General features: G+C 46.6%; 3 protein-coding genes across 7 annotated transcripts in view; 2 read left to right on the top strand and 1 right to left on the bottom strand.

Annotated features, from left to right (window-relative positions):
• Positions 1-9,974, top strand: part of GPBP1L1 (GC-rich promoter binding protein 1 like 1) — a 33,786-nt gene extending 23,812 nt beyond the window's left edge. For both annotated transcript variants that reach the window (XM_080602246.1, XM_080602245.1), the window contains exons 7-12: positions 272-465; positions 3,812-3,952; positions 6,322-6,480; positions 7,271-7,395; positions 8,259-8,361; positions 8,592-9,974. In XM_080602246.1, coding sequence (XP_080458372.1) covers positions 272-465; positions 3,812-3,952; positions 6,322-6,480; positions 7,271-7,395; positions 8,259-8,361; positions 8,592-8,738 — 869 coding nt within the window. In that variant the 3' untranslated portion in view covers positions 8,739-9,974. The remainder of the gene's footprint in view (positions 1-271; positions 466-3,811; positions 3,953-6,321; positions 6,481-7,270; positions 7,396-8,258; positions 8,362-8,591) is intronic.
• A 133-nt stretch (positions 9,975-10,107) lies between these two features.
• CCDC17 (coiled-coil domain containing 17) lies at positions 10,108-14,688 on the top strand. 2 transcript variants are annotated; one of them, XM_080602242.1, is made up of 12 exons: positions 10,108-11,201; positions 11,312-11,448; positions 11,532-11,717; positions 11,907-12,122; positions 12,228-12,354; positions 12,446-12,548; positions 12,656-12,715; positions 12,813-12,928; positions 13,011-13,133; positions 13,241-13,401; positions 13,598-13,746; positions 14,058-14,688. In XM_080602242.1, the coding sequence occupies exons 1-12, from the start codon at positions 11,165-11,167 to the stop codon at positions 14,077-14,079; spliced, it is 1,437 nt and encodes a 478-aa protein (XP_080458368.1). In that variant the 5' UTR covers positions 10,108-11,164; the 3' UTR covers positions 14,080-14,688. The 2 variants fall into 2 exon arrangements, with proteins under 2 accessions (XP_080458368.1, XP_080458369.1); XM_080602243.1 differs by having other exon boundaries at positions 10,108-10,830; positions 11,532-11,707.
• A 143-nt stretch (positions 14,689-14,831) lies between these two features.
• Positions 14,832-26,315, bottom strand: NASP (nuclear autoantigenic sperm protein). Of its 3 annotated transcripts, none has more exons than XM_080602226.1 (15): positions 26,137-26,315; positions 25,013-25,063; positions 24,325-24,435; positions 23,699-23,779; positions 23,030-23,127; positions 21,414-22,310; positions 19,938-20,020; positions 19,067-19,152; positions 18,871-18,944; positions 17,612-17,800; positions 17,199-17,365; positions 16,740-16,793; positions 16,574-16,645; positions 15,489-15,620; positions 14,832-14,998 (listed from the first exon to the last, which is right to left on the bottom strand). In XM_080602226.1, the coding sequence occupies exons 1-15, from the start codon at positions 26,196-26,198 to the stop codon at positions 14,945-14,947; spliced, it is 2,211 nt and encodes a 736-aa protein (XP_080458352.1). In that variant the 5' UTR covers positions 26,199-26,315; the 3' UTR covers positions 14,832-14,944. The 3 variants fall into 3 exon arrangements, with proteins under 3 accessions (XP_080458352.1, XP_080458353.1, XP_080458354.1); XM_080602227.1 differs by having other exon boundaries at positions 25,013-25,169; positions 26,137-26,277; XM_080602228.1 differs by lacking the exon at positions 15,489-15,620.
• Between the last annotated feature and the right edge of the window lie 52 nt (positions 26,316-26,367).

Genomic DNA, 26,367 nt, shown 5'->3' on the forward strand with positions numbered 1-26,367 from the left:
GTAGTATGGTAGAAGGCTGTTAGCTGATGTCACTGTAGGTTTTTCCCTGCAGAGTCAAGGGAGCTGTTGTGGTTAAACAGAGGAAAAAAAATGGACTTTGACATCCTTATCTTTCTGCTCAAAGCTGAAACAAAAGAACAGCTGATAGCAATCTCGGAATTAGACACATGTAGTTTCTAAGGTTTAGAGGGGAGAAGCTGGAGCAGTGCACTGAACCTGTTATGGAACAGAACATTTGTATTTCAGAATCTTTCCTGTTTTGTTTTTACAGAAAACCCCCCTAGTGCCAAGCAACCTACCAAGATGCTGGTCATCAAAAAGGTTTCAAAAGAGGATCCTGCTGCTGCCTTCTCAGCTGCATTTACATCACCCGTTTCTCACCTGGCAAATGGCAACAAAGCCACCACCATTGTCCCAAGTGTCTACAAAAATCTGGTTCCTAAACCTGCAGCTCCTCCTTCCAAGGTACGGGGGTTTCCAACCAAGTTAGTGAACGAGGGAGAAGCCTCTCCCTTGATATCAGAATAAACCATCTAAATAAGAGTTGGAATATAGTAGTCTCTAGGGTAGTCGCCTTTACATTAGAGGCCTGTTTATTACTACAGTAGTTTTTCCCTGTTTAAAAGTATCATTTGGTTTTGTCCACGTAGAGAACTAATCTCTGTTCTGGCTATACTGGTGTCTGGCTTAGTGTGCGGTGTTCTGATACATTAGACAAATCCATATCGTAATTGGACAAAAATAAGCAACACTAGAGAATAAGAATGTGTACTGAGGTGTGCTTGAATTGCTCACATGACTACCTTAAAAAATATTTATTGGGTTACAATAGTTTGTGTTTAAAACACAATTGAAGTTAAGATCAGATTAGATTGTAGCATTCTGCAGTTTATGAGCCTTAAAGACAACCTGGAAGAGTAATCGATTTCGTGCTTTCTTTCACTGCAAGAGTGTGTTGATAGTTCAGGTATTTTAGAAGTTAAAATTATTAGTGAAACTGTTCTTTAAAAAGTTATGCAAATATTCAAGAGTATTTGCACACCTTTTTAAAGAACAATCTCGCTAAAATTTGTTAATTGCTAATGCTGGCTGCTGCATTCCAACAGAAAATTCTGTGATAAGAGTAGAATAGTTCTACACACTTCAAAGATAAAAGCAAAGTGAGAGAGTTTAACCGAACTTTTTCTATGAGAAAGCAAGTTTAGAGCTTCTTTCCACTTTGTAAGTTTTTCTTGATTCAGACCAAATTCTGCCAACTGCAGGAAAAACCTTAATAATTAAAATGATTATCTAATAAGCTAATACAGAAGTTTACTTTGAAAACTGGTCCCTTTCTAGATGATATGGGATAAATTGGCCTATTATAAAGGGTTATTAGTAAGAGTTTTCTGTTCACTGAATCAACCCATTAAGTATTTCAGTCTAGGTACGTACTTGGTTAGAATAGCTAAATAAGATGGAGCTGTTGTGCAGTGAGTCTAATGCGGCTTTTATTTGTGTTTGTACAGCTTGGTTGATATGTGTAATACAGTCTTAGCTATTTTTAGCCTGGATGTTTTGATTCCTGTTTGAAACAAAAAGACAAAGATACAGTTTGTCCAAGCCATCAGATTGTCTCTCTGCTTCAAAGCAAATAGTATTGTAGTGAAAAGGAGTGCACACGGCTTTTCTGTCTTAGCTGCTGTTGTGTCCAAAGATAGTCACAGATAGAATAACTCGGGATATTATCTGTGCTCACGGTTGAAATAAACCTTCTCATTTTTATAGATAACTTGAAAAATACGATCAGGCTTTTTGAGACAGCCTTGTGACTGTGGTATGGAAGTTCGGTTTATGTCAAAATACAGGGTTGTTTGTTTTGGTTGTGTGTTGTTTTTTTTTAGTCTTGTTTTACATAGTTTTCACTTGCATTCTAGATTATGTATCTATATATAAACTGGAATTATGGCAATATGTAGTGGTAGCTGTCGCCTTTCAGTGAAGGATATTCTGTACTGAACCAGTTACTACGCCTGGATTACACTTGGATTCATTCAGGTGTGACAGCACTGTTAACACATGAAAAGCTATAGGCCTAGTGGAGAAGGTATAGACTTGGAATATATGGGAGCTCCCAAGAGATCACGGTCATGTTAACTGTAATATAAATGCATATTTAGTCATTTTTAAGTAGGTTTGTATTGACATGGTGCTGTGATTACAGGGGCAGCATGGTGCTCCTCATCGGTGAGGACTGCAATAATTAAGAATTATCTGTCTCATCAGCAGCTCTTTTGTTAATGAATCGTGACCATTAATAGAGCGAAAGGTGGGAGATCAGCATGCCCTTAGAAAAACTATGTGCATGAATGATGCCTTTTTGAAAGGTACAAACATGAAGCAGGGATGGTAGGATGCATTTTTCTGAAGGCTCCAGAAAGTTGTGTGGAATTTGTAGTGCATAACGTGATAGGGGGATCAAAACACTCCCTTTGACCATGTCACCAGTATTGGAAAGCTGCCACAGGCAAACTGAATGAAATATGTTTTTGTTTCTTTCTTTAGATAAGGATAATTCCTCACAGCTGAGCAATGCGTGAAGGGCATAATCTGCAAATGATTCCTTTTGATTCTCATCTGTAACTGTTGTGCTTCAGTCTAGTGGTCTCTCAGAAAGTAACCGTAGTCTGTCGTTAAATTTGTCTAAGCTGCCACTTTGTGGACGGTGGGAGAATAACAACTAGCAGCCAAGAGTTAGGTACCTAAACAAGTGCAACGATGTGCATATGCAGAGGAAAAGTCCTTGTCAAAGTAATTCTCCACTCTAATTGTGCTACCAGGCAATATTAAGTTGGAGTAGAAGCCTATTAATGTGAGAGAACATACTGAAATAATGACTTCTGCTTTCATTGTTCACAGAATACAAAATCCAATTACTCTCAGATTTAACTTAATCCCACTGTGCATTAGTTAATTTGCTATGACTTGAAATTTACTTCAGAAATCTATCGGTTCAAAGGGACCAGTATGCTTTAATGCCCTGACAGGTATATTTCTCATGCTACTTGATACAAACCTCTTGTTAGAATCCTTGTAGTGAAGACTGTCACTTCAGTGTTTGTTCTTCGTTGATGAGAGGTCCGTCAATAACATACTGAGTAACAAGTTATCTTGAAGTCTTCGCTTTTCAACAAATCACCATTGTATCTGAAGGGATACTTCAGAGAGTATCCAGACCAAAACGATAGGTGCTCATGCACCTACTAGAAGGGTGAACTGCCTGCTTTTCTTTTTTCCCCTCAATCGGTGCAGTGATGGACACTTTCAGAGCCCTAGGAAGTAAATAATTGGCATCCTCAGTCTGGATAGAAACATTCCTTGATGTTTCTTCCTTGCATGGGAGGAGCTCCTGTCAGATGATGCAAACCCTTTCTGTGTGGCACACAGTGTTCCCATATGAAATGTGAATTTAATTGGGATCTTTTACTTCCCATCTGTGTGTAGCTCCAAGATGCATTGCATCACTTGGTGGTGATTCCAACTGATGAAGAGCAACACTAGATTTTCTCCATGAGCTCTAACAGTGTTTTATTAAAGGGTGGTGCCTGTGAAGCAGAATCGTGTGTGGCTTGGGCAAAACAGAAGATGACAGGAAAAAACTAATGGATTTAGGAGTAAACTTTTTGAGAAAGTTCTTGTAGAGGGAGGAAAAAAAATCCATACAACAGGCAATTTCAGTCAATACAATGTTTGTTTTACTGCTTGCAAGCAACCCACTCTAGTGCTTTACCATTTATTGTTTTCTGTATATTTTGTGTTCTTTTCAATATAGCCAAGTCCATGGAAAGCCAACAGAAATGAACATAAACCAGGCTCGCTTTCCTCCAGCCGTGACTCTGCCTTTACCAGTCCAGTGTCTGTAACCAAACCAGCGGTACTGGCAAGTGGCTCAGTCCTTACATCTCCCAAAGAGGTAAGGGATTGGGTCTGGGGATATGATGGGAACTTTATCACTGTCACCTACTATAGCTTAAACGTAAGGTCCTTCCTGCATGTGCTACCTAGCTTTGTAGCCCTGAATAATGACTTGCCTTGTGTGTTCTTAGTACCTCCTGTGACATCTCTGATACACTAAAAGAAAAATGTGGTTTACCAGGATGTAAAGACAATGCCATTGGTGTTTGTCCAAATGTATTAGGACTCCCCCTCAGATTTAAAAAAGAAATTAAAAAAAATTTGACTAGTGTTGCATAGCTAAACATATGTAGATTTGGTGTGCTATTGGAGTGCAGATACCAAGAACAGATGTGAAGCGTATGGTAAACTGATTCCCATATGGGAAAAGAAAGTGGAGGAGAAGGATCTGCCTTACTTTCTGTAGAACAACAGATATAAGCAGTGAGCTTTGAAGGGATTCAACATGTCTACGTCTTCATCTAGGTGTCTGTTTTTAACGCTGGTAGGAGGTGATCTGCTGAGGTTAACGCTGACTTACCTCCACTTTTGGTATGAAGTGTGGAGAAAATTTCTGAATGTAAATTTCTTAACACTTCAGCAGTAAGTGGGACTTGACGTGTTTTGGCCAGCATTTCTGTGGTTCATTTTTTAGCTTGTATGCAAAATGCTGTTCTGGAGCTTGAAATTCCACAAAAGTTAGTAGAAAAATGTCATTGAATAACTTTGAACACTTAGAATACATTTTTTTCATTGAATATGTCGGGGACATGCAGTATGGAAGCACAGGACCATGGCAGTTCTGTATAGTACTGGTAAAAAGGCTACTTCTACCAAAAAGCTCAAGTGGTTTTAGCAGAGTATTCCAAATTACCAGGAGACATCTAGTTCTAAGTCTCCTTTGTCGATGGTTACTTTGTGTTGCTTACAGTCAAACTAATTACCAAGGTTAAAGCTTTAATTTTTAAGTACTATGCCAGCTTTTCATCCTAATATTAAGACATTTATGTCTTGTACAATTGCTGATTTGCGCATGACGGTGTTGAATGAGGCAAAGTCTGAAAAGGCTAGCTGAGAAGTGTTCACCATAAGGCATTACTTTCAGCACACACTTACCTCACAGGCATTATTGCATGCCGGTGTTTCATGTGAAATAGGCATGAGAAGCATAAGCAGCAGTTGCTGCCTGTTTTTGCTATGCTAAATATTTTAGTTCCCTTAATCTTTGCTTAGAGCACTATGTGGTATGATAAAATCACTTTGTAAAGAAGGTTTATTTTGAAGAGCCTGAATTTGCAACTCTCCCACCCTAGTTTTTTGTTTTCTGTTTTGTTTTTTTAATTAAAAAAAGGCAGGAGGGGAAGCTACATGCTTTAGGAAATTGAACTCTGCTTTTGTATTGAGAAAAAGATAACCAAAGCAAGTGAAGAAAAAGAATAGCTTTGCATGCAAGATTCTGGGTCAGGCAGGTATTTATACAAGTGGCTGAATTCCTCATCTTAGAGTAGCCAGATACAAGGTCTGTATATATTGGGAACTTTCACACAACATGTTTTTAGATTTCTTTCCCATGTCCACTCAAAATGACGAAACATTAAATTGAAATTCATCTTGGTTAGCAGTGTTTTAATTGTACTGTCATGGCTGAGGCACTGCTTATGTGCAAACTGTTGTGCCTTATGCCTGGTTCAAAGATGGAAATTAAGAAAGCAAAGCACTGTTGAAGAGCGTGGGAGGTTACCTTGGGTTCAGGAATTCAGCTGAGCAGATTTACCACAGGGTCAAGGGCTGTCTGTGACTGGCTAGGCACAGAATTATCTGGGTTGTGAGTGTTCGTAGGCAAGAATCAGCAGCATGCTCACCAGGAGAGGATACGAAGGCTGTGGCTACCTGTTTCACATCCAGTTGGTTGAAGATGTACCACTCCCTGAAAAGAGATTACCACCCCGAAGCTTAATTTCAGAGTAGAGGCAGCCAGAATGGCTTAAGACACAAATTTGAACTGAGTCTAATCTCCCCGATTTTTTTAATTTTGTGGGATGAGTCCTGCAAAAAGTTTTTTGCCTCCATATTCTGCTGTAGCCTCCAGCATTACTTGAGAGAGTTACGTTGCCAAGGAACAAAATAAATGTATTCATGGCCACATGAATTGACACCTAGAGGAAGAAGAAATTAGAGCTGGTAGTGATAGGTGGGAACATGCTGGTAAGGGAAGAAGTGGGTACACACCGCCATTCAGTATTTTGATGAGCATTTGAAATTAGATTTCTTAAGGGTTTAAGAGCTAGTCCAGGAGCTGATGAGCATTTGAAGGTACAGACCCTGAAGAGGGCCTCGTCTTTGTAGCAGTACAGTTTAAAGTCTCTGTATTCTTCCTTCTTTGTCTAGAGTCCTTCCAGCACCACCCCTCCCATCGAGATCTGCTCTTCGCGCTTGACAAAACTGATGCGCCGCACCACCGATAAAAAGAGCGAATTCCTGAAGGCACTGAAAGATGATAGGAATGGGGAGATAACAGAGAACAGAGAATGCGACAAGCTGGATGATGTAAGATCACTGCTCCCCTGTCCCGTGTTGTCCACCTGTCCTCCCCCTTCTCTCCTCATACATATATGATCATGATGTATTTAAAGAGTTGGGTACTGAAAAAAAGCAGCGTATATAATTCAGTCTGTGGTGGAGCAAACGAATGACTTCCATTGGTCTGATACGCATGTTAGCAGAGGTAGCGCACAGCACTGTGGTGAGAGGAGATACGTAACATGATGAAATGTTGGTTTCAAAAGGGTAAGTAATAAATGAGGTGGAAGGGAAGGAGAAGATAGAGAAGTTAATCTAGAGTCTTGCAAGGATTCTCTCAGGGGTTGAACAATTCCATGTTTTAAAGTCTTAGTTTCCTTTCAAACTTCCTTGTCAAACTGCGTTCATAGGAAAGCTGAATTCAGTGCTTGTAAAAAGTGCAGGATAGTGGCTTAAGCCTCAGGCTTGGACCAGAACCCTGAATGTGGAAGTCTGTGTTTTAATGTGTATGTAAAGGACATCTTTAAGAGAGGGGTTTTCTTGGTATTCTCTTTCTGAAGCCACTGATTACGGCTGTGTAATGCCAACACTTACTCCCTTTACATCAAAGTGCAGTCTACCAAGTGACATACATATCGTGTTGTCTTGTCACAGGTAGGTAGAAGTTGCTTTTAAACCACTGTCAGCCCAGGCTCTGTTGAAAGCACTGACTTGAGGTGAAAAGGCTTTGATTTACCCCCAAGAGCAGAAGCTTGAACTTCAAACTGTGCTGTCAGCATGGTCTGTACACACTTTGCTTCTTTTTTTTTTTCTTTAGATGGAGAGCAACAGCACACCAGAACCAAAGGAAAACTGGGAAGAGAATTGCCATCAAAATGGCCTTTCTCTTCCTTTGCCAGAGGAGGGGGAAAACCTCTCTCACTCATTGGAAGCAGAACACAGGTGAGGAAATGGAAAAACAAGGTGTCTGGAGTAAAGGAGGGTGAGTCCTTGGACTGTGTGAGGAGAAAAACTATTCCAAAAAAAATTTCTGGGAAGTACACAAAGCTGGACTAGAGGTGTGGGCTTTCATTACTAGTGCCGGGCTGGGTGGAGTCTTACTGAAAGTAAAACAAGACGCTGACAGCTGAGCCAAGACTTTGCCATGGTCTGTAATTAAGCTCCTGTACTTCTCTAATGCCACATCCTTGCGTGTTAACACTGCCTAGATATTTACCTGCCTGCATGGTGAGGCAGTGCAAACCTAGCGTGATTCTGGTTAATTTGTAAGTGGATGTCCTACCTGTAATGATCTGGAGTATGAAGATACACCCTCACTCTTCTTTTACTGTCTGTACTTGGAATACTCTTGTGCTGCTTTAAAGGCTGTAAACATGGGGGAGAGTTAAGAAAGTATTTGCTTAGTATCTCAGCTTGTATCTTGCTTCAGTGATTAAGCAGTGTGTATCTGGTATGAGCGGATAGTAACTTTTAGAAGATCCTGAGCTAAGGTGCTGGTTTGATTGCGTCACATCCTCCTTCAGTGTCCTTGGGTAGAATTTCAAATCTCTGCTTTATTTTCCTTCTGCCAGACTAGTTATTTACCCATTGTACAGGACTGCTGGTGATTAAATATTTGTAAAAGACATTGAGTATGAAAAATGTTGGGTAAACACTAAGCATTGTTGAAGTGGTCTGTGATACAGAAGATTCCCTGGTGAATTTGAAGTAATGCAGTACAGAACCTTGTGCTTCATGGACAAACCGTTCTCTCCTTTGCCTTTGTTCCCTTGCTTTAATTCCTATGCCCTTTTTCCACAAATCAGGTTATTGAAAGAAATGGGATGGCAGGAATATCCTGAAAATGATGAGAATTACCTTCCCCTCACGGAGGATGAGCTCAAAGAGTTCCAAATTAAATCAGAGCAGGTATGTTTCAAACTCCTGCTACTTGTGACTGTTCTTCACCCTTTCCCTTCTTACACATCTCCTGTAGTGTAGAAGACAACTAATGAAATTGTAGTCCAATTAATGACTCTAAATTATCCATACAGACCATGTGTATATACAGTTAAACATATAACTGATGTCCACAGATGGCATGGGACAGTTATTCTCCATACTCGTGCTTATTTTAAAACTTGCTTTCATTCCTACAGCGAAGAAGAAACGGATTTGGGAAGAATGGATTTCTTCAGGGCCGCGGCTCCAGCCTGTTGTTCCACTGGAGAAGCACTTTTAAGACAAAGATTGAGGACTCAGACACAGAAACTAGTAGCAGTGAAACTTCAGATGACGATGCCTGAGACTGGGCACAAGAAAATTGAAATAAATAAAATCAACCCAATAAACTCAGTTCATAGTTCAACATGTGTTTGGGGTTGTATAAACTAAACAGAGTTTATTCTGTCTCCAGTCTGTTCAGTTTTTTCTTCTGTTGTTGATACTTCATGCACAAGGGAAATAATTGTATCCCAAAGAAGAGAGAAATTGGCTTCTTTAGCTTTTTCTTTTGGTTTTGCCCTAATGCTTATAGAAGTTTGTGCAGCTAGCAAAATTTTGACAAAAATCCCTTGTGGGGCAGTGCACAAGTTCAGTCTTGTAAGCAGGATACCAGTGACTGACTGATCTTTGCAACAACAAGCTTCTAACAGTGCCGCCTGCATTACATAATGTCGTGCGGTAACAATGTGCTAAAACAATCATTGTCAATGACAAAATGGCTATTGAAGTTCTAATTATGTTAAATTAATGCTAATAACATGAATTTTTTATTTTATTTTTTTTTGGCGGCTCGGGGAGCTTCATCACTTAACCAGGCGTTTGTGGTTTTCTTTTTTTGGGTACAGCTGTAAAATATTTGGATATAGGAATTGTTTGTGTTCTTCTTCTTGCAGCCTTGATATTCAGGGTGGATTGTAAAATATAAATTTTTTGTGAGATTTCAAAGATTAAGATTATTTTGATAACATTATTTACAGATTTAAAAAAGTGACTATCACATTGAGTCTGTATGAGGGGGAAAAACTACTGCATCAAAAATAACTAACTTGGAATAAATATTTTGCATCAGTTTGCCAATTCTAATTGTCTTTCTTATGTAAGAAAAGCTTTCCTCTAAAGGGACTTGCAACTTTGGGGTTCTAATAGTACTGGGGTTAAATAGCTGCTTCTCCCACTGTATTTTTTCCACTTGGCAAACATTGCTGTAGTGCTCAGACTGCAGAAGCTAAATTCTTCCTTTAAAAGGGGAGAGGGAAGACAATGGTGAGATGATAGCCCATATTTGGTTTTGTCTTTTTTTACAAAAAAATTAAAATAATTTGAATTATCTTCCACTAAAGCAGTTTGCTTTTTTTTCCGCTTCATACAAAATAGTGAAGCTCGACTGGTCGGTGTCACTTCCTGTTCCTAGTGCAATGCTGCTGTTTATGTTCACAACATGGCAAGGGTATGTCTGAATCCAAAGCTGTTTTCATTGAAATCTTTTTTAAAAATTCATGAAAACATTTCTATTAGATTAAAAAGGATTTTACAAACAACTCAGTTGTGGCCTAAGCTATTTCACTGTCTGTTTTAAGTTCAGCTTGTACACAAACATTTTGGATCGGAAAGTATTCGCATGGTTGTCCACTGTTTGCAGGTTGGTTGGATGGAGTTGCACATCAAATAAGAAATCCTGGTCTCACCGAACTGAGGGGGACAGTCTGCCTTCAGCAGGGGCAGGATTTCACCATTGGTCTTGTTTTTCAATCCACTCCTGCTGGTCAGGCAGAAAGGATAGATGTGTAATGAAATTATGGTGCTTAGCCATGTCTCTGCATCGGTACTCGAGGGAACATTTCTAGCAGATGTATGCTGTTCTAGCTGTGCTTTTAGCTCACATTCTCACTTGGACACTGATGTTAACCTCCTGCCTGTGAGGCGGGCTGGCAGCAGGTATTTCTTCATCCCTGCTGGCTGGAAGCTGCTCTCAAGTCACTGGGTCTGCTGGGGAGTGCTCTCGGGCTCCTGTAAGACATTTCACAGATAATCTGATTCTTTTTAAAGGTCGTACCACTCGGCTCCTTTCAAATGTGACCTGTCTGTAAAAGCTGTATGGGTTCAATGTGCTGCTGCTGCCCCCTCCCTGATGTAGGAAGTTAGGTGTAAAAATTACGAGAACGGATTATTGTCAATAAGCTAGGTAAGTTTAAAACAAGTCCGCATGTAATGGGCTGTTGAAAAGCAGCAGGGGATTGCTCTGATTCCTGGCTCACATCAGGGCTCTGCCTGGGGCAGGGACACCAAAGCCTGAGGTGCCTCATGGGCCCTTGAGGCCCGGCTCCTTTCAGCTTCCCTGCCTCTGTCCTCTGACAGGCCTTGTGGGGTTCAAATGCCGGTGAAAGTACTGCGAAGGTACGGGCTTGCTTTGGGGAACATCAGGCAGCAGAGTGGGTTTTTCTGAAGCGAATTGCTGAGGGCCTGTGCCTGGTGTCAGGGGTGAGGCGGGAGGGAGGCCGCCACCACTGAGAAGAGCCAGCGGGCGCTCCTCGCCTCAGGGCTCGTAAAGCAGGGCCGGGACTGAGGGCGGTGCTGAGGGGAACATGGCTGAGGAACCCCTGGGAGCTAAGTTATGGAGGTGGCAGCTGAAGAGCCAGCCAGCAGGGGATGGCTGCAGGGCAAAGCACGGGAAGGCCGGGTGTGAGGCAGGGCGCTTCGCGGGGTGGGGAAAGGTCTGAAACGGGCCAAGATGGAAGGGGCTGAGGCTGATGGGCTGTTAACTGCAGGTGAGGGTGGTTTCTGCAGCGGGTTGGGGTGGGACAAGGCCAGGGGCTCCAGCCCCACAGAGGCAGCAGTGGTATTTCCTGGACACGCAGCACCGTAATGGTCCTGACAGGCTCTGGGAGCTGTTGGCCCTGCCAGCCCTGCACCACCGCCCTCACTGCCAGCCTGGGCAGGGCCTGCCCAGCACCTCAGCACCTCCCGTCCCACCTTGGCAACCAAACACCGCCACAGCCACCTCACCCCGAGCAGGTCAGTGCGGCAGCCCCAGCCAGAGGAGGGACCCTGACCCGGGCCGGGCTCACACGGGTGCGATTTGGGTGTTCTTTCGGCAGGGTGCCCGATGCCGGGCGCAGGAGCCTTCACCTGCCCCAGCTGCCGCATGGTGTTCAGCTCCCGGCCGCTGCTGCGGGCACACCAGGAGCGGCTCTGCGTTGGGACACCGAGGGACAGCAGCTCCCATGGCCCCAGGGGGGACCCGGGCAGGGCGAGGAGGCTTCAGGACCCCTCGGTACCGCGAGGTTGGGTCAGGCGTGGGGATGGGGACGTGGGTGAGGAAATGGGGTGTCCTGCTGGCGTCAGCTGGATGCATCCCACTCTGAGATGGGGGATGCTGCAACCGTCAGTACTTAGTTTGGGAAAGTCAGAAAAGTTTATGGTATTCAGCTTTTTTTTTTTTTTTTTTTTGCCTTCTTGTTTACCTCCCTGAGGTTGGGATGTCCCAGAATGGAGACCGTGCCGAGCAACACCATCTCCTCCTGCTTTCTGGGCTCCCTCCGGCCATGCTGGGAGCACGGGGGCCGAGACGAGCCCGGGGGGCGCCCCTGGGGGACATCCTCACACCCCGCGAGAGGGCCCTGCTCCGTGCCACCGAGCCTGGTGGCCACAGCACCCAGCAGCCTGCTGCCAGCGGGCTGACAAAGCAGGTACGCCCACCTCACCAGCTCCACTCACCCACAGCGGGGTGCAGGCTTTGTCCCCAGCCCTGTGGGGCTCGTGCCTCCTGCCCACCGCCTCCCCCTGTGCTGCAGGGAGAGCCCAGCCAGCGGCCGGCCCTGCCACAGGGGCACCTGCGGGCACCGGAGCTGCTGGAAGCCCACAAGCAGCACATGGCTGAAATCCGGGCGAGGACCCAGCAGCTGGAGCAGCAGAGAGCAGGTAGGCACTGGCAGAGGTTTTGGGGTGATGGGGCTGTGGTTCCTGGGGGGGGGGGGGGGGGGGGAGAGTAACACGTTTTGCCACCCCGCAGGGCTGTGCCGGCGCCTGGCGGTGCTGGCGGATGAGCAGCTGCGGCCGAAGCCCAGGCGATCCCCAGAGGCACTGCGGGGTGAGGCCGGACACCCGCACGGAGGGTGAGTCCCACCAAGGGCGAGCAGGGCTCAGCACCCCTCCGGGGGAAGTGCCCAGGCTGCTCCCCAAAAAGGGGCCTTTGCCCCCAGATGGCCCATTTCCATCCCAGGACCGCCCTACACCTCAGCGCCCTCCTGCCACCCGCTGGGCCGCTCGCTGCTGAGGCCAGGTGAGAGCCGAGGGTGGGTGGGCATCCAGGTGCCCAGTGGAGACCCCCCCCCCCCCCCCCCCCCCCCGCCCTGCAGCTGACACTGGTGCCATGGCAGGGCCCTGATGCTGTCCTACCTGCGCAGTGGTGGCCATGATGTGGCCATCCTGGCTCAGCTGCTCGACCTCCAGGTGGAGGCCACGGCGCTGGAGAAAAGGGCAGCGCGGCGGACGGGTAAGTGGCAGCCCCAGTGCAGATCCCAGCCTGGGGTCGTGGCCCCCTGTCCCCACTGAGGCGCCCCCGGCCATGCCATCAGAGCGCCCCAGGGCCGGCACGCAGGACCTTGACACGGTGCTGCTGGCCGTGGAGCTGGAGAACCAGCGGCTGGAGGACGAGCTCCTGGCACTGAAGGTCCGGAAGGCGAGGCGAGCTGATGCCAGTAGGTGACTGGGAGACGGGGCACCCACTGACTGCCTCCCCACAGCACCCTGCTGCCTCTGGGCTGGCAGCCAGATGAGCACCACGGTGACGAGCCACCATCCCCAGGCTCGCTGGCGGCCCAGCAGCACGCGGAGGACCTGGCCCAGCTGCAGGCAGAGGTGGGGATGCTGAGACGCCAGGCGGAGGGGACGGGGCCGCGGGCGATCCCCCCGGTCCTCCCATGCCCCCAGCTCCCACCAGCCCGGTCTCTGCCAGGGTTTGTCACGGTAAGAGCGTCGTCCCTGGGTGCAGAGGAGCCCCTCGCCTCGGGAGGGGGATTTCCAGGGTACTGGTTCAGCATTTGCTTCCTTGGCTGCAGCAGGATGTATTCCCCCCCCCAGGTGCTGAACTGTGGGCATGATATGCTCTGTGACCACAGCCCCTCTTCCCAGTCCCATTAACGCCAGGTTTCTCCTTCCCCAGGAGCCTCCGGGACCAGCCCTGGGGCCAGGCAGCCCCCCAGCCCCCAGCCGCCTGCCCGCCGCCCCCAGCCTCCCTGGCATCCCCATGGCAGCCCTGGAGGACCCCCCTCCTGCTCGGGAGCCGCCAGCAGAGCACGACCCCCCCCGGAGGTGAGATGGGGACGGGCTGGAGCAGGAAATCGGGGCGTTACTAATCACCAGAGTGATAACGGGATGGCAAAAGCTGTTACAGCTGCAGGCTTGGGGCCAGCTGGGGAGTGGTGGTGGTTGAGGGATGTGCATGGGGCCATCCTGGGACCAAGGAGGCGCTGGGAATTTTGGCAGCAGGGGCGGGGTGGCATGCATTGTCATTGCCCACACACCGGGGTCATTTTGTCCTGGTCAGCCTGGGGAACAGCAGGAGGCACAGAGAGGCACAACTTTTCTTCTCACCCCCCTTTCCCTGCTGCTTACCCCACCAGACACATCCCCAGCCACTTTTAGAAGCTTCACAGGCTGTACCCACGGCTCAAGCCAGGAAGCAGCAAAAACCACGGCAAGATTTCCCCCCCACACTGGAGGCCCTGTGCTGGGTGTTTAATAAACGGCTTCCCCTGCTGCTCTTCACTTCTCAGCTTTCTTTTTCGACAAATGTACCTGTCCCCCCACGACAGGCAGAGGGCTGGGGGCACACGCCCCCTCCACCACCAGGTCCTGCAAGTGCAGGTGGGCAGAGCAGGGCCCCTGCCCCAGCCCTGATGCAGAAATTCACGCCCAGCACTGAAACACTGCAAAACTTCAGGTCTAAATTGTGGCCACCTCTGTGCTCTCGTCCCAGCCACCGTGAACGTGGCCAATGCAGCAATTTGCCCAGCGCAAGCCAGAAGGGAGGCAGGGAACACGATCTCCAGCACAAACACCCCTGGGAAGGGCTTCAGGGCAGGGGAAGCACCACCAAAGTGCTTGCAAGGTGCCACCAACCCCTGCTCCCGTGTGAACACATGTTCTGGCAGAGCAGAAGGGCACACGTGGAGGTTGAGCAGGCCAGGCTGAAAACCCGCACTGGCTGCAGGGGCCAGACAAGCTCTTATCACACCTCCCCAACACCCCCAGGGCCCGGGGAGGTGCCACAGCAGCGGGCCAGGCTTTGCCCAGGAGCAGGGAGCCCAGCAGCGGTCAGGGGGGAAGATCTGCACCCCCAGGGCCATGAGGAGCAAAGCAGGGAGCTTTTAATGGGAAGGGTAAAACAAGGACCATTTGCTTACAATCTTTATTGAAGTCATACAAAAGTTGCCAAAAAGTGAAAAAATACACTATATACAAAACCATTTTCCTTGTAAGGAGAGGAGTGTCCAAGGTTAAAGAATTATCATACTGTGCTTTCAACTGTAGCCCCTGATTCTGCTTGTGGCCTCTTCTCTGTCTAAAAGAAAAGAGAAAGATTTGATTTAAGAAACAAAACAAAACACCGCATTACAGCATCAATTCATGCAGCAGTTCACCGTTTTTGCAGTTTGAAAACGAAACTAGGCATGCTTTGCTGGTCTTCAGAGCCCAGAACCACAACAGACGTTAACAATTGTAGCCCAGGTGAGCAACATTAAAACCCTGGAGCACTCTGCTGCAGTAACAGGCCCTGTGCTGTAGTTCAGCCCAACAAACCCCAGAGCCCCAGCACACACGTTCCTGTCCCACCCGTCAGCTGCGCAGCCTGTTATCTGCCCAGCTCACTTGGTGTCAGACACCCCAGCACAACGTGCATCCCGTCAGCTTGGAATACTCCCCGTCGTGCAGGAAGCCCCATGAAGACCAGCAGGCAATAAAACCACCCAGGCACAAAACCACTCCTTAACAGAAGGGGAAGGAAAAAAAAAACAAAACACAAGGCACCAACTCCTGACTCTACTGCCCACCTCCTCTTCCATTTTTTCTGCAACCTCATTTCCACTGGGGGCAGCATCACCACCACCACCATTGACAGCCGGTTCTGGTTTAGATTTCTTAGCTTCATTGTCTCCCTGGTGAGTCTCCTCCTCTGGTTTCCTCTGAGGACAAAATTGTTTAGTCTTCACTATGGACAAATTTAAGCGTTTTTAGAAAGTTAGCATCTAGATGTCATTGCACATTATCTACTCAACCTCTACTTGCCAGGTTCAAGATAAATACTGAAGTATTAGGATTTAAACAAAGCTCTGAAGCTTTGGAACAAAGGTCTCAATCACAAAGTATAACCAGTAGGATATTATTCAAGTGCTAGTATATATAATGCAGAATTATCCTTAGTTAGAGTTTGGCAGGGGAGCATGTTACTGCTGTGATTGTAAAAATCACTCCAGGCAAACCTGAACTCTCACACAGGCTAATGTAACTGACAAGGCTGCGCCACAACACTATACAATATAAAAAACAAGATTCCATATGGGATAATTTTAGCAATATCAGTTCTGGGGGAAAAAAAAAAAACACTATACATTGAGCACTAGGTTCTTTTAAAAGTATCTTATTTTCTCATTAAGAGGCAATTTAGCATGGCTATACATTAGATTGGCTTTGGTATTTTGCAAGTCCAATTCTCCATTTCCACTTGGAAAGAAGGGAATCCAATTCAGCCTGGTTAATTGCCTTTTTTTTTATTATTATTTTCAAGATCTATACACTGCCCTGCTCTTCTTGCATGCTCTCAGCAGAGCAGGGCGTTTGTTCAGAACACCTCCACAAGCCACACAATTCAGCTCTGAAGTTAAACCAGTGTGGGTCAGGCAGAGCGCTGAACCATCACCAACTAGTCTCCTGAAGGCTGGATGGTTCCCAGACTGATTAGCTCCCAGTGGAAAGGAGTTTCACACACAATCTCTTATTACTTTTAGAGTGTTTTTCTTTTTCCAGGTGTTACAGAACTAAGTTGAGGAAAAGCCTTAAGCTAAGAAATCCAATTAGGTTGTTAAAGTACCCCTGGCTTAACCTCCCTGTTTGTTCAGCTGGTCATTTCTGAACTCACCTTTTTCCTGACCAGGTGAGAGATGTCTGTAACGCACTGAGATGCTCCATCTGCTGCTTTTCTTACTGGAATCTATTACAAAACAGACAATGACACATCACTAACAGCAAACAGCAATTTTTAAAGCAGACATGAATTCTTCAACATCTATCTTTGTTCGACTTACTGTGGAAACCGAACCACTGTCTTCACTTTGTGCAAAGCCAGACGTAGTTCCAACCTGAAGGAAAGCAGAAGAACACCAGCTAAGCAGCACGTTCTGCCATCTATTCACACAAGGCCAATGTACTGGTTTCGAAAGTGGAAGAAAACCCAACTCCATGTCTTAACTTTACATTCTGCTTCTACACTTATATACAGCATAGACAGAAGAAAGGTTCACGTAATGATGTAACACTCATTTAAGTCTCACATTTGACTTAACTATCATTTCTAGCCTTTACGTATTTAATTACTCTAGTAGCCTACCGAAGTCCAGTTTAGTTTGGAGCTATTAATTTCAGCGTATTTACTATTAATCTTTTCAGATGTCAGCTGCCTTAATTCTCTTCTTGATCTGAACTGGTTTACTTCAAATCTCACTGGAAGAATTTTTGCTTGAAAGGAAACAGCAGGATGTACTAACCAGAGTTGCTTTCAGTGCCAGCTCAGCTACTCTTGCACTCTTTTGAGACTCCTTTGAATCCTCTATCTTTTCTTTGATTTCAGGGAGAAGTCCTTTTAGTTCTTCGATCTCCTTCTCATCTTCAGGGGACCCGCTTTCTGCCTTCTTTATTCGTTCAGTAAGCATTGCTAGAACGACATCGTTACGATGGCAAAACACCCTCCACACAAAGTCACTGTCCAGTTACCAATTCCCAGAGGCAAGTGCCCACCAACAGGAGCTGTTTGGCTGTTCAGATGTTAGTATAGGCTGTTACCAAACATCTGCACGACAAGGTAATAAGCATACGTAATTGCTTTCAGGGCAATTAACAAAGTCAGTTTTGATTTGTGAAAGCTCTCTGTTTTGCGAGGCCATTTCAGACATCTACTCACCCATTCTCTTGTCAATGACTTCTACGGATTTGCCAAACTGCAGAACTGCCTCGTCGAACTGGCTGTTGTAGTGGTAGGCCAGCGCCAGCTGGTAGTGGCTTTCGGCAAGCAGGCGGTCGTGAGCCTCCAGGTATTTCTGCTGCAGGGCCAGACAGGCCTGAAACTCCTCTATAGCCTGCACATAGTTTTCTATAGGAGCAAGCCATACGGTCTTTACAAACAACACGCATTTATCTAAGCATCATCTACACCCTTATTCAGTTGCTACGTATTTTATTCCACTTCATACAGTCCAAGAAGAGAAGTACCAGGGAATGTAAGTTAAGCTCAGCTACAGGCTGCTCTCCTATTAGCAGGTGACAGCGCTCACAGTCCAACGCTGCCTTCCCCTCAGAAAAAGATTGAGTCCATTTCCTCTAGGTGCTTTGTCTATTTACAATACCACAATAAACTAAACAGCCAAGTCAAAACCAGGCACACTAATCCTGCTATTTTCCCTATCGTGAGTTGAATATAACCGGTCAGAACTGCAGCTGACCTGGAGGTGAGTAGTCCCCTGCTACCTTCTCCAGTCCAGCACCCCACTGAGTGCTCTAGTGACACAAAACACAACCCTCACTTCGTAACCCTTGTCCAGAAGCCTGTCACATTATTTCCAATGCTTACTGTAGAGGAAGATGACACCCCTACTTTGATTTAGTAAGATAAAAAAAAAAAACAACACGTTTTCAAGTGAAGGGCAGACAGACATGTTAGAAGGCACAAACCAGAGGCTTGCTACCTATGCTTTCCTGGTGCATCAGGGTCTTTCCCAGCTGTACCACACTATTTTAGAAAGTCCAATAGCATCAGCCATTTTTTATTTGCAGTCTTTATGTTCCAGAAGTGGCTTGGCACCTGACACTTCCCTCTGAGCTCAGTGACTGAGTACTTCCATAAGGAAAGAGTCTTTCCCAATTTCTGAAGCTAACCAAACCCTGTCTATGAAACAGCCTCGTGCTCTGCTCTAACACCAGCTCTTTCTTACTCATCTCTTCCTCCTGCTCTTCTGGAATAGCATGGAATATCCTGTTTAAGGAACTCACTTGTTCATCCATCGATTAAAAAGGCTTCTCATGAGGCTGTACTACTATAATTAGAAAAAATATGTGCCCCTCCATCTTATCAGACTGCAGTTACCTCTACTCATTCTGAAGTACGAAATAGGAAGTGACAAAATGAAACCCAGCACTTTAGACATAAGAATTAGCACTGCTTACCAGATTCAATGCTGACTTCTCCTAGCTTTAGATGAGCCTGAGCTGCATGGAGCTGAGCTTCTTTCGTTTCTTTTCTAAATCAAGGAAAAAAAGCCATTTCCATGAGAACACCTAAATACCTAGCATTATGCCTACACCACCTCCCGACTCCCTCCCACTCTCTCGCAGACAACCAAATTACAGCTTGATTTTTTACCTCTTGTAGATGACTTTCGCTAACTCCAGCATGTCCCAGGCTAGCTCAAGATTTCCAATTTCTTCCTCCTCACTTTCCTGTAAAGACTAAAAATGCACATTTATGTCATCAGTTGATGCAGCGTTCCCCTCCGCCTTCCCCAGAAATAACAGGGCACCAAACACCAGTATTATCCTGAGAATAAGACAGGGGCTTACACTACTATTAAGATAAGCTAATCACTGAAGGACTTAATGTTCCTTTTTTAAAAAAAATAGAAATTGATGTTCTTTTATTTTTTTTAAATAGGCTTTTGAGCTCCATTAGAGTAGTCTAAGACAGAGGTATTCTAGTTAAGACAGGTGTCTATCATGCTTAGCAACATGCAGATAGGGCTCAGATTTCTTCCAGTACAAACTGCTCCATCAAGCTACCTCCTCAGATTTAAGCAGCACAACAGTTTCCATGAATTCCCCATCTTGATCATTACTTACTGGACTGGGTGCACTCAATGCGTACAGTGAGACAACAACAAAAACCAACAAAGAACTGTTTCAAATAAGTAACTGTAGTGACAAGCTAAAGCAGCCCTCCCTGCTGAAGCCCACCCCTGCATTTACCAGGGCGCGTTACCAGCCTATAGACTGTAGGCATTTGTTTCAGTGTTAGCTAAATAAACACAAGATCACAGAAAGAAAAAACACAAGAAGGTCCTACAATACAGACTATGCATAATGATGTCCCTTCCTTCGGCAATGCTGATTTCTAAACAGAAGTAATTTCCTATGCAGGACTAAATGAAACACAAGCGAGCTTTTACAAACTTAAAGGGACATTTAGACAGACATTACACTCCTGCAAGAGCGCCAATATCAGAGCTCAGCAGTCTCACCTTGTCTTCCACTGTCAATTCATTCTCCTTATCATCTTCAGCTTTATCATTTTCTTTATCTTCCTCTTCAGATTCTTCTGTTTCTAGAAGGAAAGTAGTTGAATGAGAACACTTGCTGTTACGATGCTTCCTTCACATGGAGCCAGGCAGAATATTTTATCCAGCCCTTATCCTTCCAGGGAGAGGTTAAAGGTGGGATGTGAGAAGGGCACAGGTAACATTAGATTCCCAGCAGCAGCCATCTTGCTGAAATTGTTAGCGCTGTAGACTAAGGTAGTTCAAGGCAACCTTAGTCCTTGATTTAAGTTTAACTTCATACTAGAACGGAAACTTACCTAGAAGTCAGATCTCACAAATGCATTGTGAACCCCCACTGAAGCCGTGGGATCCTGAGCAGCCCTGGAGGCACTGGTCAGTTGTTGGACTTCATGCTACAGATAACAAGCGTTTCCAGCAAGATAGCTGCCAAGCTGCGTACAGATAAGACCATTTCTGAATTCACATTCCTCATTTCAGTCCTTTCGCAGGACAAGAAAGTGTGGGTAGCTATTCTCTTGGTTTGCATTTCAGTCACTGTGGCCAGACACCTCTCTAGGAACTGCTTTACCCCTCGGCGTTCACTGTGCTGAGCAGCACGAGCCCTCTCAGCACACAGAACTGTTCGGTCTGAAGACTTGCCACTCCTCAACAAGGCTCTTCCCGTGCAGCTGAGCTGCTGACAAGCCAAGCTGCAATTATCAGTTTATTGATTAACTTGTCCCACAGAAGGCAATGGCCTTCTAAGACCACGCACGTACTACGTTAGCAAAGCGTACACATTCTGCTAGGCAACTTAACGTAATCCTGACAACAGCCATAATGAAGCAGGGAAGCAGAATGGCAGAAAAAGCTAGGTAGCTGGAAGACTGCACTAGATGCAATAAGCCTTCAAGTCCCAGGGCAAATTAAGTTTAGGTTCTCCAGCCAAATTGTCACTTTTAATTACTACCAGAAAGACTCTAATGGAAAGTTCCTTCCCTGCCCCCTGAAAAGTAAATTTACCATCTTGTTTTGCATTCAGCTGTTCTTATTTTCCTGCTCCACTGTTTTAAAATACGGTTATAACCAGAGGCAACGTGTGCTTCAAGTTATTTGGAGGTTAGTGCAGTAAACCCAGACGCATGCAAGTGAACATCCATTCAGGATTCTCCACCAGCCTAGCCATTACTTACAGATCTCACAGGGCTGTAAGTTTGCTTTAAAGCAAGATTTGCTTTGCAGTTAGTTAAGCGTTAGTCTAGAGAAAACTGAGACTATTCACTGTTCCTTGAAACTTTACCAAAACCAGTTACTTGGATATAAAATCCCCAAGAGCCCCTTTACAGTGCCTTTTCCTTATTCTAAGGCAAACAGAAAATTCTGAATGGAACACTTTACCCATTGTTAGCCAAATCCATCAAGTCATCCACCCACAAGTACTTTTCTCCTCACTGTTACCTTCTCCCTCTTCCATCAGGTCATCTTTCTCTTCTTTTTCTACCTTAGCACCTTCTCCCTCTTCCATCAGGTCATCTTTCTTTTCCTCTTTCTCTACCTTAGCTGCTACTTCAGCCTTTTCTTCCACGTCATTAGATGGTTCGTTGCCCTCTGTGGGCACTGGTTCCTTTGAGGACTCTGTCTCTTTAGATTCAGCCGGTTTCTCTTCTGTAGCTGTCTCTACCGGCTCTTTCTCCTCCACCTTCTTCTGCTCAGCTGCCTCTGCCTGCCCTTCTGCAGCTTCTTTCTGCTCCGCAGTGACGGCTGCCTGCCCTTCCGCTGTCACTTCTTGTGACAATGCCTTCTCTTCCACGGCTGCCTCTGCCTGCCCTTCTATAGCCTCTCCCTTTTTGACGGCTGCCTCTTTTTCTGTTGCTTCTGTTGTCTGCTCTCCTGCCTCTCCTTTCTCTTCCACAGGTGCTTCTGTGGACTTAGCCTCTTCCACAGCCGCCTTTGGTTCCTTGTCCGACACTTCTGTCATCCTGTCCTTCTCCTCAGTTGCCTCTGCTACCTCTTCTTCATGCTTTGTATTCTGCTCTTTATCCACTGCCTTCTCTTCCACAGCTGCCTCCTCTTTTGTAGTCGTCTTTTCCACAGCCATCTGCTGCTTTTGCTCTTCTGAAATTAATTCTTTTTCCACAGAAGCCTCTGCCTTCTCTTTAGCCTCTTCAACCTTTACGTCCATGTCAGCAGTTGCTTCTTCCTTTGGCTTTTCTTCCGTCCCGTCTTCCATTTCCACATCCTCCGTTTTGACTTCCTTCTCGGTTAGTACTGGAGTTCCTTCTGTAGACTTTTTGGCCTCTTCTTTTTCCCCCATGGCGTTATATACCTGTTCTCTCAACTCCTCCCTTGCTTCTTCTACATGATTGAGGAAGCATAAACATTTCTTCGAGTTTAGTGATAAAGACATTAACGGGCACTGACAACACCACCCTCAGACCCTCAGCCAGCGTGTTGGTTTGTCATCAAGTTAAATGACGCTCCTAAAAACTTCCTTTTCAGAACACAAGCTATTAGGATGCAACCAACATAGTTGAACTAAGCAAATCCCTTCCCCTTCCCCAGACTGAATTATTGCAAGCGGCCGCTCAAGCAGTGTGCAGTTTTGCGCGCTAGCATTTTTTAGTCACAGCTAAGCAAGAGATGCCAGTGCTTTAAGAGTCTGGATCGACAGGAATTCCTGTATTACCTCCAGCTGCAGGTAGGATAAAATAGTTACCATCCTTGGACTTTATTTACAGACTGACCTGTCCTACTACAGACACTGTACTGCCACAAGGTTACGAAGCAGTTCAAGTTGACTGAAGCTCAAGAAAGCAAGTCTGAACGCAGTGTTTCAGGACACAGACATCTGGTGACCCTTCACACATGCTTATGCAATCAGTTCCTCGTAGAAGTTTGGGAGGTTTTGTTCAACCTTTAAGCAAGATTAGAAGAACAAAATAGTCCATTCTGGCTGCTAGGAGTTTTAACAGAATGCTTCTGACTACTTGGGATTTCAACATTCAGGACTTGGACCATTTAGACAAGAAAATGCAGCTCGGTACCTCCATGGCACGACCGACCGCTTTACATACCATCAGCAGCCGGTAAGGCGGAATCGTCTTCAGCTTTCTCTCCTTCCTCTTCAACCTGCACCCCTTCTAAGGCATTTCCCAATACACCATTTTCCATTCTAAAGGGAATAAGAGTTTGTTATCCCTTGGCTCTTGTAATTACACCACTTTAACCACAGAAGCTACAACACCACAGCCTGTTCCACCCAGCGTAACTCTGTGCATACGAGGCTCTAGCACAACCCTGCCTATACGAGGACAAAACTGTTACCCCAGCCAGACTCCTGATCTGGATGCCTGACACGCTACATGCTTCCTTGACAGTTACAGGTGCTTAGAAGACAAACTTACTTACTAACATTGTAAATAACATTTCCCTCCAGAGAAGTATGGATATTTGTCAAATGGTTCCTAAAAAATGCAGCTACTACAAAGCATTGCTTAAATAACAGTGAACAAGCCACAGCAGATAGTACCTACGCTACTTTGGAATGTTTTTCTGCCAGAAGCTTTATTTCTGATACCATTTTTCACTCTCAGAAATTGAGTGTTACAGCCTCTCAAGACAGTCACTCCTATTTCTTTGGAAAAGATGCACACCCATTACTTACTGTTCAGCTATAAACCACCTGAAGGAAGCGTACCATACATTTAAGGACAGGCACCGTAAACGAGCAACTGTTAGCATACCTTGCCAACTCCAGGAGAGATTTTCCATAATAAAAAAAAGCTTCTGCACACTCATCCGCTGTCTCACCATATTTTTTACCCCTACAAAAGTAATGAAGCATTATTTGCCTCTGTTGGTTTTGGAGGTTTTGGTACCTGAACTTTAAAGCTAAGAGTTCCTGGACACGAAGAATCAGTTTCCTAAGCTTGTCTTCCATTTTCGAACAATGGACGAATGTCCCTCTCACTTATTTAGAGCTGTATCTCAGAAGCATCCAGCAAAGCAAGTTAAACTAAAAACCCAAGACGTATCACCCTTGGGGACTGATCAAGAGTAGCGAAGAATGGACAAGTTACACGACTCCTTTATTTTCACATTAACAGACTACATGAGAACTATGTGAGACAAAATAAAATTTCAAATCCTTTTTCCTTCCTACAGAACTGCACTAACAATTATCATTACAAAAGCTGTCCACATTACACAGCAACTACAGTATTGTCCTACACCTAAGCACTCTCCTCAGTTGCATTATAAATATGGCAACATACGTAATGTAAAAACCTAAATCTTGTATGAACCACATCAGCGTAGTCAAGCTGAAAGCCAGTCCTTACAAAAATACACAAAACATTTTACTACTTACAGTAAGCTTGCAGCTTCCTGGAATGCATTAACAGCAGCTGGAATATTCCCCATTACCAAGTGTTTCTGTCCTAAACCCAATAGTTTCTTGGATTCTCCATCCACATCCATACTAGGAGAAAATCAAATGCAGAATTGTTAGTTTCCATAGTAATCAGAAAAGTACGTGTCAGATTCATACCCAGCTCTCAAGACCTAGTCAGCTCAATTTAAGTGAGCTGCAGACATTAAAGCGAGTGCCACTACCAAGATTTTATTTTAAAGTCTGGAGCAGCTTTTAGTTTTGATGCCCAAGGCCAAATAGGTTAATTCTAACAACTGCTGCACGAAGAGGGTGTCAGACCTGGGCATGACAAAGGATGCTCAATAAAATATACCAGGGGCTGCACAGCAATGTAACACAGTGGTGCACAGGGCTTTGCCAGCTGAAAGAAGAGAACAGTAAGTGCAAGTTACGGCTTCTGACGATGCACCCGAGGAGACGGATGGACGTGAGCCTCGGTTTCAGTTCAGTGCACCTCAAGCAGGGTGCTGCAGAGGGCACGTTCCCACCCCGTACCTCAGGACGGGACATAAGCAGATGCCCACAGGACAGCAGGACAAGGAGAGCCCCACACCTGTCCCAGGTGAGGGCCCCCCAGCGCCACCTCCCTCATCAAGATCCCAGCAGCACCCGGAGCCCCGCTCACCCGTCTGCTTTGTCGGCGGAGGTGGAGGGGGCGGCCAGTTCCTCTTCCATCCTGCAAGGGACAGGAGCAGCAGGGCGTGAGCGTCGTCACAGCGCGGGCGGAGGCGCGAGGCCAGGGGCCGTAGCGGGTTACCCGTGCCCAGCCACCGCCGCCAGTCCTCAGCGTTTTGGGGAGAGCGACAAGGTGGGGGGTTAGTCAGTTAGTTGTGCACGCGGGAGTTATTTATCGATTTATTTACGTGTGTTAACTCAAAGAGGGAGGGTTATGTATTTATTTATGTTAGGTCAGAGACTGAGGAGTATTTACTCATTTATTTATGTGTGTTACGTCAAAGAGAGAGGGTTATTTACTTATTTATGCGTGTTAAGTCAAAGAGTGAGGGTTGTTTATGTATTTACGCGTGTTAAGTCAAAGACCGAGGGCTATTTACTCATTTGTTTGTGCTAAATCAAAGACTGAGGGTTGTTTATTCGCGTTAAACCGAAGTCTGAGGGCTGTTTTCTGATTTGTTTGCGTTAAGTCGACGTCTGAGGGCTGTTTATTCATTTATACGCGTTAAACCAGGGTCCGGGGGTTATTTGTTTGTTTATTTACGCTAGAACAGAGGCCGAGCCGCGGACGCCGTGCCCGTGACAGGCCCGGCGGCCCCTCACAGACAATGGCCCCTTCCCGCCTCGCCGCCGCCCCGCCCCCGCCCTTGGCGCCAAACCCCGCCGGCGGCTCCTCACGGGCTGACGGCCCCGCGCCACGTGACCGCTCCCCCCCACCCTCTCCGGGCAGGTTCGGCGGCGGCGTCGGCTGCCCCCAACAAAGATGGCAGCAGCCGCGCAGGGGTCACGTGGTGGCTCGGCGCGAGCCGAGCGGGCCCAGCTGGCCGCGGCGGAGCGGGGCGGCACGTACCACCGCCCGCGGGGGGAGGGGGGTGGAAGTGAGGGGGCACCGAGCCCAGCTAGCGCCCCCCGGCCCCCACGCTCCCCCCCCTCGTCCCAAGGAAGCCCGCCCGCTGCCCCCAACCCCCCCGTTCCCAGTCAGCCGCACGGGAAGCGGCCCCCTCACCCCCACCGCCCCCCCCGGGGCACCACACGCACACAGCGGGCCCGGGGCCGGCCCCGCGCCGCCCCTACCTAGTCGGGGAGGCCGACGCGGGCTCGACGCAGGGGGCAGCGGCGACGGCCGAGGATTGCATAGAAGCTGCTGGAGACAGGGGCGGCGGCGGCAGAGTGCAGACCCCTACCCCTCCGGCCGCCTATATACCCCCCAGGACACGCCCCGGCCCGCCTCGCGGCGCGCGCACGCAGCCGCCGGACTACAGCTCCCAGCATGCCGCGCGCAGGCACGCCGCCCGGCACTCAAGG

The sequence above is a fragment of the Anser brachyrhynchus genome (assembly GCF_964034855.1).
Source record: "Anser brachyrhynchus genome assembly, chromosome: 8".
Taxonomy (NCBI): Eukaryota; Metazoa; Chordata; class Aves; order Anseriformes; family Anatidae; genus Anser; species Anser brachyrhynchus.